The sequence below is a fragment of the Oxyura jamaicensis genome, chromosome 10, assembly GCF_011077185.1.
Source record: "Oxyura jamaicensis isolate SHBP4307 breed ruddy duck chromosome 10, BPBGC_Ojam_1.0, whole genome shotgun sequence".
NCBI lineage: Eukaryota > Metazoa > Chordata > Aves > Anseriformes > Anatidae > Oxyura > Oxyura jamaicensis.
This window is the reverse complement of record NC_048902.1, coordinates 19355562-19373484: the sequence shown is the minus strand read 5'-3', so window position 1 is coordinate 19373484 and position 17923 is coordinate 19355562. Positions and strand designations below refer to the sequence as shown.

Sequence of the window (17923 nt, the reverse complement as noted above, 5' to 3'; positions counted from 1 at the left end):
GGAGTTCTGGCGGCCACAGCATTTAGGAGCCTGACAGCGATCGTGTCAGCACCTGGCTGCATGAGCCGTAATGAAGGGCCTTCTCTCACTTCAGGGCATTTGTTGTTTGCTGAACTATTGTACCGGAGTATTTAACAAGGTCACTGGATGCACAAGACACAGTGGGTCTCCCTCAGTTGTGGAAACTGTGTCCTTTTCTTTGAAATCAATGGATTTTAGTGAGATCATTTTATCAAGTAGTTCTGTTTCATTTTGCTTGCTCTCTCCCTTAGCAATGTACAAGCTCCAGAAATTGTCTGTGACAGCTCAAATTCTACTTTGTCAGCCCAAGTTTACCTGAACACAACTGCTGGCTTCAGTAGGATTGTCCCAGGTATACAGGAGTGGAATTTGTCTCAGTGACTGCCTCTACTAATGAGAACTGATTCAGTTACACACAGTGTCTATAATTTGATAAGAACAGTGAGCAGTCCCAGAACTCTTCCTCTTTCTTCTTATATTTACTTTTACTTCTGGGCCCTGCTGCAGCTTTATGTAGCTGAATAACTCCAAAGTTTTCCTAAGTGGGTCCAAAGGAACCAGTTTCATATAGAAACCCCGAATTCCTCTGTCTTTGTTACTAGTTGACATATTTCCTGTATTTTATCCTTAATTGGCAATGTGGCTGTGTCAAATTGCATTTCCGTTTCTGTAGCCTCATTCGGTATCACTGGAGCTCAATATCCTGTTCAGACTGAGTCATTTGAGCTGAATCTTGCAGAGGAATAAAGTGTTTGCCAATAGCGGTGTCTCTTTTCATCTGTTAAGCTTCTAAATGTACATATCCTTATCCACAGTATCTGTGGATCAATGCGTAGAAGTGTTGGTAGCTGATTCTCTTGGTAGTTCAGATTGCAAACAGACTTTATTACAGCCACCCAAGTCACTGGTTAATTCTTTATTTTATTTTCTGTCTAACTATACCGCCAAAGGATGAGGGAGGTTTTATCCTTTATGATCAGACCTGTGTAAGTGGAAAATCCTGCTGTGTTTCTGATGCCAAAGAGCAACTGAACTTTTACCAGGTATCAGCCTCTCTTGCTTTTGGTTTTTGGTTTTAGGAAATGTGTGAAAATTTGACGAGGACGTCTGTTATCTGCCTGTGAATGATTGCCAGGTTATTTACCAGCCTTTCAGAAGCTGCATCACAAACCCCATTAGCTTAAAGTTGACATGAAATGTTATTAATTTCATGCCATAAAGAATATTTTCCATCTATGTATGTAGTGCATGTAGATGGTTTCTTCTTTTTTTTTTGGCTTTGATCCTTTCAAGTGTGGATCACGCAGCCCAGAACCGATGTCAACAGCGGGTGTAAGCATCGTGAGCTCCCTGCCTGCATGTTTTCCATCCTCAGTGCTTCTTCTGTGATCCAGTGCCCCTAGCAAGAGACTGGCTGAGGATACCTGCTGTGCACAGCACATTTAACTCCTCCTGGACTCAGTCCATCCCCTGTGTGTGGACAAGAGGTCAGGCATGCAGCGATGTGCTGAACTTGCTGTCAGCTTCTGCTACAGAAAGATGCAAGTCTCAGCGAGTGACCACGGTGTGCATGCTAGGGAAGTCTGGATTTGACACCACACTTGGACATTATCCTTAGCTGTAGAGCACAGCTGTAGAAGAACGCTAAAAGAAAGTTTGCAAACAGCGTACAATTATTGGAATAGTCAAATATAAAGTTAATGGCAAATACACAGAAAGGTTTTGTGCTACTGAATGACTGGGTAAGGTGAAAGTTGGTGCTCAGAAATGCAAAGTAATATACAAGGAGAAAATAAAGTTAAGTAAATAGACGTGAATTCTAATTCTAATTTAATTCCTACCATTCAGGGACAGAGATCAGGCAATCGCAGCGGATAGTTTTCTGAAATATGTAAATGAGTGCTCATCACCAGTCAAAAAAACAAACAAACCAACCCAGAGTACCAGCTAGAGCAGTTAGAATGACCAGGAAAAGAACAAAACAGGATAGAAAAACAATTTTTTGTGCTATTGTATAAATCCATAATATATCTAAATCTTAAATTACTGCATGCAGTTTGGCTGATTGCTGCTTACAAAGGATGTAATGGAAGTAGTGAATGGTGACAAAGATCATCTTTTATTTGGAATAGCTTCTATACAAAGAGTGACTCGATAAACTAGGACTCAGTACAGAAAACAGATGGCTGAGGAGGGATGCGATAGAGATCTATGGAACTGAGGCTGGTGCATGGGACACGAACAAGGAATGATTATTTACTATTTCTAATAACACGGGAACAGGGGGCAACCAATTAAATGATTGCACAGCAGGTTTAAAGACAAAGATAGTGCTTTTCACAGAATGTGTAATTAAATTGTGAAATGGCTCCCATAAAATGAGAATAAGAGAGTGGGATGATTTTGCTTAGAAAAGGGGTCACCGAGGGTAGATATGTGAGAGGTCCCCTACATCACTGGAGAAGGGAAGAAGGAATGCATGTTTGCTATTTATCACAGTATAAGAAGTTTCCCAATTAAAAAACAGGCAGTGGATTGAAGCAAACAAATAAACATATTTTTTCTCCTTTGTATTTATAATTAAACTGTGGATCTTCTTGCCAGAGGACGTCATAGAAGCTGGAAGTATAAATGATACCTTTTATTCCCTGTTTTTGCTAATGTCCTTCTTGCAGAGCTATTCAGACTTGTCAGCCAGAGCCTAACTTATTAGTGCAAAAAAGTCCGGAGGCCACAGTCGTTCTACCAGGCAGATCTTGGACTGTGCCACTCAGCTCATGTGGACTGAGCAGGAACCATCTCTGGTTTCCAGACAAGGACATTCGCATACACTAGCTGAGGCAGAATTAACCAGGTGGGTCGTCTTCTTGTAGACACTTCACTGAAGAGGACCAGATGAGCTTTTGCTCTGCGCTAACAGGGCCTCTCCTAAACAGACGGGAAGACAGAAAACGGAGCATCCAGATCTGTTTCCTCTCTCTTGATCTCACATAGCTTGTAACCATGCAGCTGCAGCTAGTGCAGAAGGAGGGTGGCTCAGAGGTCTCTGCGTGCCTCCCAGGGTGGTTCTGGCACTGGTAGAGGCAGCATCAGGTCGGTGTTGTTCCTTTTCCTTTACCATAGTGATGGCTACAATACACATTTCTCCATCTAAAACAGTAAAAGAAGGCAGGTTTTTTGTTTGTTTGTTTTTGTTTTTTGTTTTGTTTTGTTTTGTTTTGTTTTGTCTTTACCAGTAGTATTCAAGGGCTGGCTTCTGTCCCACAGTTTGGGCACAAGTAGCTTGTTGAGTACATCATGAAGAGCACATCTAGTGTATACTTCTCGGGCATTTAAATGCTTTCCACTGACTTGAAATAATCCACATTATGTCTGGGTCATTTTACCTTTTGGGACATTTAATTGTGATATGGCCATGGCTTTTGAAGCATTGTAGGATAGCAGCTGGTGGAAGTTGATTACAGTAGCAGCAATGAGCCCTGCAGATGTTTGACTCTCTATATTCTTTACTAAGGGTGGTGAGGCACTGGAACGGGCTGCCCAGAGAAGCTGTGGATGCCCCATCCCTGGAAGTGTTTAAGGCCAGGCTGGATGTGGCTTTGAGCAACCTGGGATAGTAGGTGGCGTCCCCGCCCATGGCAGGGGGTTGGAGCTGAATGGTCTTTAAGGTCCCTTCCAAGCCAAACCATCTGGTGATTCTGTGATTCTGTATAACTTCCCCAGAGTTAGGTTTAAAATATTCTGAGAATTTGCTCCCTGCCACACCTGAATGAATCTAAAGTGGACCTATTCCAGATTTAAATTGCTTTAAAGCAGAACTTGGTTATTGGTCTGGCCCGTAATGTATATTAGTAACCCTCCTGATACGTTATTGACCTGCCTTGATAATGCATCTTCCCATTAACTAAATCTAAATCCAAGTATTAAAGATGTTTTCATTTCCACCTGAAATATCTGTTCCATAAACAATCTCCCCAGCTCAGCTGTGAACAGAGTTAGGAGCTTGTTTTAGTACCGTGCCCTTACGTAGCCAGCTGCTGGGGCTGGCCAAGCTCTGCACACCCATCTGATTTAGCTGAACGCTGGTCGCCACCGTGTTTTTTGAACTGTGCGTGGCCATGTTGCTTGTACTCCATTACGGGCTGCCCGGGGGAGGCTGTCCTCTCAGGTGCAATGCGCTGTCTCACCAGGAGAAATGTCCCGAGGAAAGGATGTAGGAGTTGTTTTACCCAGTCTAAATCCAATCTCCTATTTTTGGAGAGGTCCCTCGTGGATAAATGTGTTTTGTGATATTTTATTAGGTGAAAAGTGCTGACTGTATATAAAAAAATCTTGTTCAGAGGTTGATGATCATCTTTTTTACTCTCCATACTACTTTCCTTGTGAACACATTTAATTATATGAGGCTGTATTCATTGCCTCGCTGCCGTTAAAGTGCTCTGCAGTTAAGGTCTAAATACTAAACCAGGCAGATATTCAAGTGTTGTAAAGTTAGGCTAGATTTTTTCGCCAGCAACAGTGCTGCGCTGATTTACAGTGTGGGGGGGTCTTGCCTGCTCTCTTTATTGAAGTCTCTTTCTTTTTTTAATGCCCATATTTAGGTGGCTTGAACAGTAAGAATGGATTATTTTAATTGCAAATAACTGACTGGTATTGGGCATATTTTTAGTGCAAACTAGAAAACTATTCCCTTGTGGTGAGGGGGGTTGTAGTGCTCGCTGACAGAAATCCAACTCAAGCTTGCTGTTTAGTATGAAAAATCAATTTTTTTAATGAAAGATTTATTTGTATTTGTTTTCACTTCATTTCATGGAGACAAAAAAACCACCACCTCACGAAGCTGGGATTTGCTGCTTTATTCGTAAGGAGTACTGCTCCATTACAGCAGCTTTGTGCCACGAGTGTGGGACCTTGTGCTCCCCTCTCAGGCTGTGCAGCCCAACAAAGGCTTTGGCTATAACCGGTAAAACGAAACCAGCAGGTTCTATTCAGAGCTGGTGGATTTGTGCATGTGCACATATAAGCTCTCTGTGTATTTTCTAACAAGATCAAAAGTACATTTTATTTCATTTATTTATTAAATAATATTGGATAAAGTGTTTATAATACTTTGAAAGGTTATGCAATACAACATTCAGGACTGTGAAGGGCTGTGTCTTTGGATGAGTCATGAGCTTGTGACTTAAGAAGTGACATAAAATGTCACTTTTTAAATATAAGAAAGCTCTTTCCTGTCCTTTATACCTCACTCCATCTTCTTCCATATAAAGGGTGAAGGGAAAAGGAGACTGAATAAGGTCATCAGTGGTTTCATTGTGCCATTTTAGATGTGTATCAGACTCTAGCACACAGCTACATCATACCATGTTACGAAATGGGTAAAGGGACATTTGTCAGTTCTTAGTAACACTGATTACCTGCAGACTGAAAGCCTGGCTTGTACAGGGCACAAAATCCTTCCCCAAACTTTTTTCTGCGTTATATCATTAGCACCAATAATAGCATCTGCAGGGAGTAATTAGTAACACCCAGAGGGGAAAGGAATTCAGCCAGAGGACATCATTATGTCTGGGAAACTAAAGATGCTGTATTGTAAGGTCATGAATAAATTGCTTGAGTTGAAGGTAGAGGAGACGCCCAGTAGAAGTACAAAGTTTCCTACTGCTGCTAATATGCTTATGAAGAGCACGTTAATTTCCACTGGAACACCATTAGGGAAATTAGTTTGTTCTGCCAGTTTGTGCTGCTGGATACCATATGTTTACCTTGAGGGAACGTTTGTGGAGAACCACTTTGGGTTAATTGTAAATTTTGCAATTAAATAAGTAAATATACAGAACCGTGTCTGTGATCTGCATCAGTGCACAGACACCGTGTACCGGCACACTGGTGTGCCACATTCAGTGTGTACAGGTAAATATGTACTTTTATGTACTAAGTCCATGCCAATCACCTTATCTGGACACGCAGACATTAGCTACAAACAGCACTTACACTTTTTCTTTCTGATCTGCTTATCGCTACATGCATATGGCCCTGCACCATGCCCCTCTTTCCATTTCGTGCCTGCACTGAGCACTCGGCTTGCCCTGCTGCTGGTGACAGGTGCTGCACCTCCAATTCACCGGGCACAAAGAAAGGCAACGAGAGGGAGAGAGGGGAGATCAGATACCACGTTAAATATCTAAGGGCACCTGGAGTCCCATTACAGATTACCAGAGGTTCAGATGCATTGCCTTGCACTGCTGTCAGCCCCCCCCAGCAATCTGCGCAGGAACAGGGGGCGGGCAGCACCTCAGCAGGTTCAACCTCAAGGACGCTCGAACCAACCCGTCACCGAGGTCTTTATCATGCGAACTTGATGCCAGCTCCAATAACAGCCCTGTTAGTCTTCTGCATTGCAGAGGCCTTAAAAAATTGATTTTCTGTTTTGCCACTGACTTCAGTGGAACCAGCCTCTAGCACTCCAAGGCAAATATATTCCTGTAAGTTGTAGTTACTTCTGAAATTCTTAATTTAATGTCCTTAAACAGTCAAACTTTCAGAGAGACCTGGCATGGCTGCAGACTTTGCTGGGTGCTGGTGACTGCTGCTGGGTTATTAACTCCTCTTACAGTCTGGGATTGCATTTTTTTTCCTTTTAAAATGTATTTGAATGATTTAAAGGCCTGATCCTAAACGTATTGGAGTAAATAAAAGTCTTTTTATTGAATGTAGAAAGAGGATTTTAAAAGAAGGTGGCTTTGTTTACAGCAGGAATGTATTTTTAACAGAAACAAGCAATCTAAAACTTACTGTTAGGGCAACATTAATCCAGGGAAAACACTTTGTGAAGTGGCCAGAGCTTGTTAACACAGTTAACACCTAAGGCAGCGGTGTGTCTTTAAGCTCTACTAATACTGTACAATAATAATTTTTGAGGAAGAAAATCTTCACCTCTGCCTGAACAGAAACAAGACGTATTATTGACTGCCATCCGGCAAGACGTATGCCCTGGCCCTCCTGAGTTTATTAATATTTGATGCTGATGGATGTGAGCTGGCAGCCTGAGTTATTAATGGCGTTTGGTTCCTTGGGCCTAACCCTCAATACATAGGGGAGAATTAGCAATAACAAGAACCGTGTGCCGAAACCTCTCCTGATACTAGAAGGGTGTGTCATTTAGTTTCAGCACCAATTTGTTAATATTTCTGAAGTAATTAGCGCTATGAAAGGTCATATAGGTGGTGGTAGTTACATTATCAGCACCGTTCGTTTTGATTTAAAGTTGAATTTTAGGGTCCTGGGGACCACAGATGCCCACCTGGATCTTTGCTGTATGGAGATAATCCTATCAGGTACAAATTTCAAACAAGAAAGGACTCACTCCTTTTAGCTTCTGGGCAGCTGTGCTGAGATATGGGACACCCTGTCTTTGGTTGTACCGAGATGCCATCTCATGGATTTGGGCCCAGGAATGCAAAGAAGAGGACAGGAGCATGCTGCTTTATGCGAGGAACAGGCCGTTTACTGCAACTGGCCCTGATCCAACACCTAGTAAAGAGAGTTTTTCCAAAAATTAGGTTTAGAGTCAGACTTGACCCCTGAAATCAGGAGGTAATGCAGGGGGTAGACGTCAGGGATACGTTTTGATAAACCGGGCACTCTAAGGGAAAATGTTGAAAGAAATGAAGCACTTCTGAAAGTCTGTGATGTCCATATGGATCACTCTGACATGGAAAATAGAGATGTAAAATACCAAGTTATTTATAGCTAGCTTTCTTAATATAGCTTTAACATTTTCAGGGTTATATGTTTGATTGAATTAGCTACTCCTTCCTATCATGTATACCACATCCAGACATTTCACTATTCTCATTAACCTCCTGATCTTAATAGAAAAAAAAAGAATAATCAACATAAGAAGCACAGCTGTTGATTAATTTTACTAAATAGGATAGAAATATAAAGTACCATATTGCAAGATTGAAGATTCAATGCACAACATTTAAAATCAGTTTAATAGAATATATAACTCATTAACAGCTGGATAGACATAGACTGCAGCATTATTCACTTGGGCAGGTGGTGAGAGGGAGGTGGAATTTACATATCTTTAACAGTACCTGAATGCATTTAATTTCATAGGTCATTCTCCCCAGTCAAGTTCAAAATGTTAATAACGGGGTGTGCATTTATAATTAATAAAATCTTAGAGCCAGTGCTATAGTTCAAGTGCATTTTCCTCTTATGTAATTAAGAAGTTAAGGATATTTGGCAGTTGTCACTCTGAGAGTTCTGAAGGTCTCGCTTGTCAAGCCCAGAGACAGAAATCTCATTAAGCCAGTTAGTTTCTCTGGTAAGGTTTGTTGCGAGGTAAGGGCACATAGGGTGTACAGCCAGAATGACTAACCTGTGAGTCCACAAAATACAGCACAGTGCAGTAAATGCCAAAACTCAAAGGCGTTTTGAGTGAGGAAGAAATGTCCTGATGCTTAGCTTGTATATGGCACCTTTTCTTTGACATACCCAAATTATTCTGTCTGACTGCCCTCGGTGCAGAGTGGGTGTAGAGAAGAGGAGTGAGTCTGCACCAGCTTGTCATGCACACGGCCAGGGCAAACCTTGCATCACACGAGCCAACTCGCAGTCACGGAGCCAGCTGAAGAGCTGGAAATCCTGGTTCTCCTACCGCCCGTGGCCCAGATGCTGCCTTAGTTCATCAGGTTCCCGAGGGAATATGTTAGCTCCGCATCACTCATTTCTTCTTTCCTTTTCAAAGGAATTTTCCTTTACTTCTAGATCACCAGTTCAGATCCAGGTAAGGTCAGTTGTCATAGAAATTACAGCAGAACCAGCAGTCCTGCGCTGTACTCGAAATGAGTTGGGAGTTCCGTTCACACAAGATACGGCTTTCTAGGTGGCACTAATTGGCTGTCTAATTGTCACACACAGGAGAAAGGCAGACGATTGATTAGGCGTGGAGACTGAATGCCCCTCTGCCATCCCGCTCAGCTGTGGGTTCCTGTAGCTCATTCTGTAGGCATGCTGGCAGGGTAATGAGGGGCAGCGTGCTTGGATTTTCTGGCTGTCAAGACAGCACCTTTTACAGCCAGGCCTTTTCAGAGGAACTTGTTTTACTCCACCAAGGTCAAAGATAGCATCTTGTGCAAACACTGCTTTCACTCAAAAGTCAGACGCTTGTAGGATTTACTCCTGAATGGTACCTGTCTTAACCATTTCTCCCCCCTAAACCAAAGTTTTTACTATAAAATAGGAAGAGTCCTACTGGTGCTAGGCAGAACAACAGGCATATGAGGGTTGATGGTGCTCAAAATCGGGTCATATTTCCTTTTACTGTTTCAGTGTCTGATACTGTGATATACAGGCTCCTGGAGGTACTTGCCATGGCATAGGGAAGCTGACATTTTGTGCATTTATCTCCTGATAAATGGATGCTCCTATCACACAGTGAAGCCTCTCACCTGCAAAAATACATTTTGACCAATATCTTTTCCCTTGAGCTATGATATAGGTCACACTGTGCGGTGTAGTTACTATTTAACTTTGGAGTAGGATAGCTTTCTCTGACATAGGATTAAATTATTACAGTTTGACTCACTGAAGAAGTAAATTTAGGAGCTAATTTGTGATGTGAAAGTCAAGACTACACAGAGAAGAAAACGGAGTAAAAATACCGTACGTATGCTAACATATGTCGACTAGACTGTGGGACTTTCTGTATAGGTTTAAAGGGATTGTGCTCACATTTTATCTCCCTTATTGCATGACATGGAAAATATTAGTAAGGAAAAGTGCCTTGCAGCCACACAAGCTAATCAGTGCATACAGTGTACCGACATTTATTGTTGAAGTATTGCATAGTTCTGTAATATATAAGTATTTACTCTCCTCTTCTTAGCTTTCCCTACACCTAAAGGACAGCATCAGAAAATAGGACAGAGACTGTCTGTTTCTGTGGTTTGCTCTGTGTGCCTCCTCTCTCTGTCGTTCACATCACTCCTTGTTCAGCATTCTTCCCAAAGTCACCATCTCATGCAAATTAACTGAAAACAAATGCAGGTACCAGCTATGCATCAAGAAGGTCTAATGCACCTGCCGTGCAGTTTTCCTCTCTGCCAGTCTGTGGAAGATGAGCACGCAGGATATCCTTTAGCTTTTTAACAACCATGTTCTTAGAATATATTTTCCAAGAAATGCAGAGCAGTCTTTGCACTGTTTCAGACTGTATATTTTGTGATTAGTGTTTCATAAGTGATGTTTTGCTTAATGATCTAACATCTGTTCTAGGAGGTTTGTTTTTGTAACTTACCCACCTCCTGCTGAATGAACGCCAGAAACTTGTCCCTTTCCTCCAAGTCAATCAAAGCACTAATTGCATCATAATCACGGGAAGCAGCAGTGACTGCTCAAGAGCTGAAGACTCAGCAATCAACTCATAACACTCTGCTCACTGTTTTGAAGGAGAAAGCCTCCCTGTGCAGAGATGGGAATTTCCTGCAATTCAGATTTCTTTAGCTGACTCTGTCTTTTTTTTGGTTTGCAGGGAGATGACTGCACCATTACCTGCATGGCAGGAACCTATGGTACCAATTGCTCATCAGTTTGTAATTGCAAAAATGATGGCGCCTGTTCCCCCGTGGATGGTCTATGCATTTGCAAAGAAGGTAAACAAAATTCAGATTTAACAGTCATCTACAATTTGGCATCAAGGCTTCTCCCCTTTTAATGTGGCACAGCTGTGCAGTCAGTAACTCTACACTATCTATTTGTGCCTGGTGGTAATTCAACGGTCTGCCCAAGTATCAAAACTCAACAGGGGCTTGACTGTCTGTTTTGTCTCTGCCCTGAACAGGGGCCAGACTTAAGCTCTGTGCTGCAAGACTAGACCCCGGAACGAAGTGTGCTTGCAGAGCCACAGCTCCATTCTAAAAGAAATAAGAAACAACCCCCAAACTGGGCTTTTGGGGTGTCTTTTTTTTTTTTTTCTTTTTTCCTTTTTCTCTCCCCTTAATGCCCCATTTCTCCAGGACTCAACAGCGCCAGTTCTCCCTCCGATACCTGGAGTAACACAACTGGGCAAAGGAGCAGAGGCAGCCTCCTGCTTGCCTTTCCTTTAGCCCGTTGTGCTGTCAGCGGGGTGAGTCTGTCTTGGTGCCATCCTCTGGTGACAACTTCCACCGTGACAACTCAGCCATGTGCAGGTGTCCTTTGTCTCCCGAGCCAGGAGGGGCTGGAGGATGTGGCAGTCCTTTTTCTGGGGAAACAAGAAGTCTTGCCTGCTCTGAAGGCTGTCTACACGACTCACCTATTTTTGTCCTTCATATATGTCCAGAATTCCCATATGTGCTTGGTCGTGAGCATAACCCATGTACCCAGTAATCACTTGAGAAATCTTGTACACTCCACAACGTGATATTTCTTATCTTTCCTGTGTAGGATTCCCCCAGAATAACAACATGAGTTATCCCTATATGCCATGCATAAGCCCTAAAACAGAAGTGAGGCAAATAACAATAAAATCTGGCATTTCAAACATGAATTAATGAATCACTGTAGAACCCCATTTAATGAGGGTGTATAAACCGTGAGTTACTGCTCAACTCCATTACATACAGCTGCAGTGTAATGAAAGCCATTGTGCGGCTGGTAGTTAAGATTTGAGCCTTAATGTTTAGAAATGATGGCTTTGGTCTTTTTTTTTTTTTTTTTTGGTGTAATAGCTTATTTATATTAAAGATCCTTCTCAAAAAATATGAGCCAAGAAACAGGCAGCATCAAATAGCAAGTGTCTTACATTCAGCAGGTCTTCAGCAGACGTTGCTGCACGCTCTTGCTGCCTGAGCAGTTCCCAGAGAGGCATCAGACACCTTAATGTGGCAAACAGCCAACATAGTGACACCTATACCACCCTTCTCCACCTATAGATGCTGGCAGAGGAAGCTGGAAGTTCATAATTTAAGGGCCAATCTTTGACCCCAAGATTGGTGTCTTTATTTACACCAAGATCAGGAGGAAACTGGTCCTAGAATCGAAGAGCTGCAGTTTGCATGCTGCCTTTCTTGCAGATTGCATGCTCCACCTTGCTGTGCTGTGCAAGAAAAAGGCAGACCATTAGATCTGTCCAGAAAACATGCACGACACACCTTTGCAGGATGTTTTAACTCTCCTGAGGTAAATATTACAACAGATAGCTGCAGTCCTGCATTATTTTTTCAGTGAAAATATCCCAAATGCTGTTTCTTTCATAACTTTCTTCAGGGTGGCAAGGAATGGATTGCTCTATTCCATGTTCAAGTGGAAGTTGGGGTCTTAACTGTAACCAGACATGCTATTGCACAAACGGAGCCGCCTGCAGGCCAGCTGATGGCTTTTGTCTCTGCTCACCTGGATGGCAAGGGGAGTACTGTGACCAGCCCTGTCCCGTAAGTATGACTGGGATGGTCTTGCATCCCCTTTTAAAGCATAGCCAGCATAGCTCCTCTAAACATACAGTAGGACAGCATCTCATTTTGTCCATGGATACCTGAAGGAAATCATGTATAAGAAACAGATTGGGGTTCTAGCAATCAAGTAGATGTTTTCTGTTTTGCACGTTATTTTATCAGAGCTATTGCAATGCTATCTGCATTTACTTGAGCATCATTTTTTAAAGTGATTCCTCATTTGGTTCCATAGAGAAATGTTAGGCACTGAGTTATTTCTGTCTTCTCTGTATGTTAATTTTAAAAATGCGACTCAGCATTAAGAGGGACGTGATAGATGATTTTGCACATTTTTGGACAAAAAACTGATTACTGAGAGACTTTTTTATTTATGTTTTTGGAAGGATGGAACATATGGTCTTAATTGCAGTGAACGTTGTGATTGTAGCCATGCAGATGGGTGCGATCCTGTCACCGGTTACTGCTGCTGTCTTGCTGGCTGGACAGGTAAAATTAGGAATTAACTATGTGAAACTTGGGATTTGTTTGTTTGTTTGTTTGTTTGTCTTTTGCTATTGCATCAGTTATAGCACCGGACTTCTGACTGCAAACTTTTAGATAATAGATTGAGACAAGATCAGCTGAACTTGCCCACATTTAAATCACTCATGCTGGTGACAAAAACTGGCACTCATTAAATTTGTATTCAAATTAGTTGAAGATAGCTCCAAACCTGCAGCCAGATGTTAGCCTTCTGTAAAAAGAATCCTCAGGAGGGATGCAGATCATCTGGTAATCCTGCAGCGTTTTTCTCCTTGAATGGCCCTTTCCATGGGGGTGCAGCTGTGCCACAGTGAATCCTCATCATACGTGGGGATGCAGGTACGTGTCTTCTGGATGCTGAGAGCATTACAGCTGCTCCATCATACAAAACCAGTTTTGTCACAAACTGTTGTCTTTATGCTCTTTCATTTTCCCATGCTTCTTATCACACAGAAGGATGGTCATGGAGAGCAGATTAGTGCTGGTTTGACAAAGAGCTCTCGTGATTACACAGATGCAGAGAGAAATATTCAGTGAAGTCTGAAAGTCCAGGCTGGAGATGTCAGTACAGTAAGATCTGCACTTGACTCCATACTGATATGTCTTTTCGCCAGCTTTTGACAGCTAACATAGCAGCACTGGAGGACAAGTTATTGACCCAACCAGTATTTCACACTTAGCTGCCTAAAATACTGGTTAACCTCCCTCAGCTCTCTGTAGAGGCCCTGGAGGGAAATTAGCTTATATTCTTGCCTATATCTGCAGAGCCACCAGCAGCACGGACAATCAAAATGCATTGGTATTAACAGCAATTCATTTGGAAAATGTAATTGTTTTTCAAACTAGTACAAGTTGAAAGATGTACGTAGCAAGGCACCCTGATCAGGCAGCTGACATTGGGAATACTGTTACCTTAACCCTTCATTTATTCCATAAAATAATGCATGCTTTGTATTTCTAATGGAGAGAACATACCACTGCAGGCCAGCTCTTAGAAGCACGGAGCAAAAGCAGTGAAATTATATCTTATACTTTATGGAAAACATCTTTTTAGAATTAAATAAAATGCAAAAATAAGAATTTATACACACATTACTTACATCAGAGTTACTTTACAAAGGCATTGGGCATGCATCCCTGAAAGGTGTTTTTTTCCCACATGAGAATCCATTTCACAAGCTCACTACTACCCACTCCGGCTTGTGTTCTTCACTCACTGGACCGCATTCATCACTCTTTGAGTCTCTTTACCATCAATATATCCATCCATCAAGCTTTAAAACTCTACTGTGCATTATTGATGCCCATCAGAAGAACAGTTGATAGGTTTTCCTGTAGTCATTGCGAGATTTTTTAAAGGGACAAAATGTTTTTTAAAAGTACAGTAAATTAATATATATATATTTACTCTAAAGGTTTATTACACATCTTTCTGTACGTAGCATTTCAGAGGAAAGTGCAGAAAATGTACTTTACAGACTGAAGGCATAGCTTTTTCTCAAAGGCATTTGAAACAAATACTCTGTACTTTCACAAGCACATGCACATCTGTAAATGTGCGTCAAGGGCAGATATAAATTACTCCAACTAAAAGTAAGAATAATTGCTGTGATATCTCCCTATTTTTAATTTCTGTATTGGGTGAGGTAAATGTTTAATAACTTGCAGGACACTTAGTGCAAATTAAGCACTTTGTTCTTCAATATGTCTCTGCAGTCCTGGAGCTCCCTTCTTCAGGATCGCATTTCTGGGAGAAAAACATTAATTTTATTAGTATTTGAGACCAGGCTTGAGTTGAGATGTTGACAGGACCATGTAAGGTGTGCACTGGAAATGCTGATCGACAGACAGAGCCAACATGCGTTTTGTCAATTCTGCTCTCAATGTTTTTTCCACTTGGCTTAGCACCAGACACAAGGATAAATTCTGCTCATACTAGTTTGAAAGTATGTAATTTAAGAAACTCTTCAGCTAGATAATTATATTTTCATATTAAGGAGTATGGCATCGGTAAAAGATTAATCCTATCTCTAGTTGTTGTGAACTGGGCCATGATGTGTATTGCAGTGCATTTTATAAATATGATGTGATAAATAATTCAGGCTTAAATTTGTGCTTTCTGAGTTTGGTACTAATTAGGCATGGCCTGAAAAAGATCAGAAAAGTTCAGGATCATGGAACATCTGAAGGTTTTCCTACCCACTCACACCAGACAGAGAATTCACGAGGTTTTCTGATCCTAACAGCCACAAAACTTCATCTGAAACAGCATATTCTGTATGTTCATCCCACATGTGGGACTCCCCGCCTTGATGTCAGTGTTCTGTGTAGAGATCAAGAGGAAGATTGAGCCCATTTTCTTTAAAGTAGTTTTCAAGATGTTACTGATATAAACCTTCAGAAACTGATAGATGGCAGGAGCATGGAGGAAGACTGGGAAAAGAAGAAAAAAGGTACGGAAAGAGTAGCATACAATATAAGTTAATAGCAGTCTACCATCCTTTTATTGTGTTGTGACTGCCACCCATCAAGAGTCTATTATTCAGGGCGATGCTCTCCCACCTTTCCATGTGTACCAGCTGAGAAAAGGTAATTTTCAGGAGCAGAGCATACTTAGCAGAGGGGAAGATGATGAAGAGAACGTATCAGCCAAGAGATTACAAAGCTGTACAGACCAGCTGTATGCATGAATAAGCATACTGGCAACAAGCTGCTTAGACATGCATATACGGTTGCCAATAAGTTCAGTGGGGAATTGCACATGTGCAGCCAAAGGCAGGAGTTAGACCCTGAGACAGATCAGATCTGAAGATGATTGCACCCTGTTGTTATAGCTGAAAATTACCCAACCAGGTACACAGGCACGTCGTGTCACCAACAGCTTTGTAGATAGCAGGAAAACTGTGACCTTTTTTCTTAAAAGACCAGAGCCACATTGGCAAAAGGCTCTCATGTGGTACAAGTACAGTGAGACTTGTTCAAGTGTGGTCCGAAATCAGATCTGACCTGCTGACACGATGTGGAGCTGGCTTTGAATCCATATGAAGAAAATGTCAGCAGCAAATAAAAATAAGGGCCTAGCCTTGCACTGAATGGAGTTCTTGGGCTTGCACATGCTTAACATATAAATAGTATCCTTGAAATTAAAAGAAGACATCTTCATGTCTATTGTCAGGTTAAAAAGGAAAAGCGTAGCCGCCAGCGGGATCGAGTCCTGTCTGATTAGACTGATTGCTTTCTAAAGATTAACAAGGGTCTCTCCACCCCGGATCTGCTATGCATTTTAGATACATATCGCTTTTGTGCTTGCAGCTGTGTATGTCTGTGCGTATGTGTGCGCACATACCGTACAGCTACCAGTCATTTGCGAGAGAGGTGCTATTTTGTGTACATTCAGGTTAAAATGAAAATGCTTGAAAATGGAGTGCTTCTATGCTAATTGCATTTGCTTAATTAGGGATCTCACACACACTGTATCCTCGGAGAGAATGCAAGTGCAGAAAAGCTGCATGGTGGAGCATTTCCTCGAAGTCCTTTGGAAGCAAACAGGTCCTAGGGAAGCAGGCAGGAGCCTCATCTCACCCAGGTGGAACTCCTCCCCTGGATGCTCAGTGACAGTGATAGGCTCACAAATTTTAGCCAGGCTCCTCTCACTTAATAAATGACCTGAAATTGGACAGAAGGGGGCCATCTACTTGGGTAGCCTTACTCTGGCAGCTGACTGCATGTTTCTTACAAGAAATGGCATCCTTATAGATGTTGGAACCAATACTACGACAAAGCCTCTAGTTGGTTCGCTCAGTACAGCCCCCCATAACTGTATTATTCGTAGCTGCTGCTCTGTCCTCTGCTTTCTGGAGGTGTTCGCTTTGTGCTTGACCTGGGCCAAGTTTGCAGGACTCTCTGGGAAGCCAGAGGCAGCCACTGCTCATCCTGACTCTAAGACCCATGTCCATCCATTTTCACAGTCAGACATCCCTCCTGCAAACAGATTACAGCAAGAGAAGCCACAGGCCTGGCTGATACTCACAGCAAGCTCATTTCCTCCCTGTAACGAGTCAATGTGCTTCAAGTTAATTGTGGCAGCGTGTATTTTGTTAACCTTTTAGATATTACAGTGGGATTAAACAGAAAGTGATCTACAGGGGGATATATTCCATTCATGTAAATGTTAAGGTCAGTTAAACTCCTGTTTATCTGAATTCCTTTAATCTGAAATGCTGTCTTATCTGAATCTTGGTTGTGTCTTTCGTTTTTTGTATCGCTGTCTGCTTTCTATAGAGCGTTGTCATTGTGATGCTATCTCAATTATCACACTGAACTGCTAAACTCAGTGGCTCTTCTGAACATCCAAAGCCAAAGTTTATTCAGTAGGTTTCAGCATCCCCAAATGCGTGAGGAAAATAAGACATTATTGTAGAGGTAAGATGGAAAGTAAAGGCATATGCATCCTGTAGCTGATTATAAAAGAACCCTTCATAAGTTAAACCCTTCTTAATTAATCAGAATGGCAAATACAAGTCTGAAAATTGTATGTGGTGATAGAGGAAGAACCATTTTGTCACCATGTTGGTACTTTTCACCTTCAGACTTCGTTCATGTCTCATGAGAGCAGCCTCCCTCTTTGCCGTAACATACACAAAGTAAAAATATCTATTTCACTGTCCTTTACAACCTCTGTAACTTCCATACATTGCCAGCAACGTAAACCCTAATTGTCTCTTATCATGTCCAGAAATACTGTACAGTAGTTGTGGTAGTCTCAGGTTGTAGGGATTTCCACGTGCGATTGTATAAGCGAGTTAATGGGGTCAGGAAACATAGGCTGGTCACAGATAAGGTGAGCTTTGAGGAATGAGACTTCACATTTGAGAGAATTTGCAGGCTGCGAGTGACATCTGCACTGTCACTCAAACACAGAAGCATGTTTCTTC

The 17923-nt window shown here is 41.9% G+C and overlaps 1 protein-coding gene across 6 annotated transcripts in view; it reads left to right on the top strand.

Moving 5' to 3' along the window:
• Nucleotides 1–17923, top strand: part of MEGF11 (multiple EGF like domains 11) — a 200296-nt gene that overhangs the window by 134515 nt on the left and 47858 nt on the right. For all 6 annotated transcript variants that reach the window (XM_035335633.1, XM_035335629.1, XM_035335630.1 and 3 more), the window contains exons 12-14: nucleotides 10568–10688; nucleotides 12283–12446; nucleotides 12851–12953. In XM_035335633.1, the coding sequence (XP_035191524.1) occupies nucleotides 10568–10688; nucleotides 12283–12446; nucleotides 12851–12953 (388 nt within the window). The remainder of the gene's footprint in view (nucleotides 1–10567; nucleotides 10689–12282; nucleotides 12447–12850; nucleotides 12954–17923) is intronic.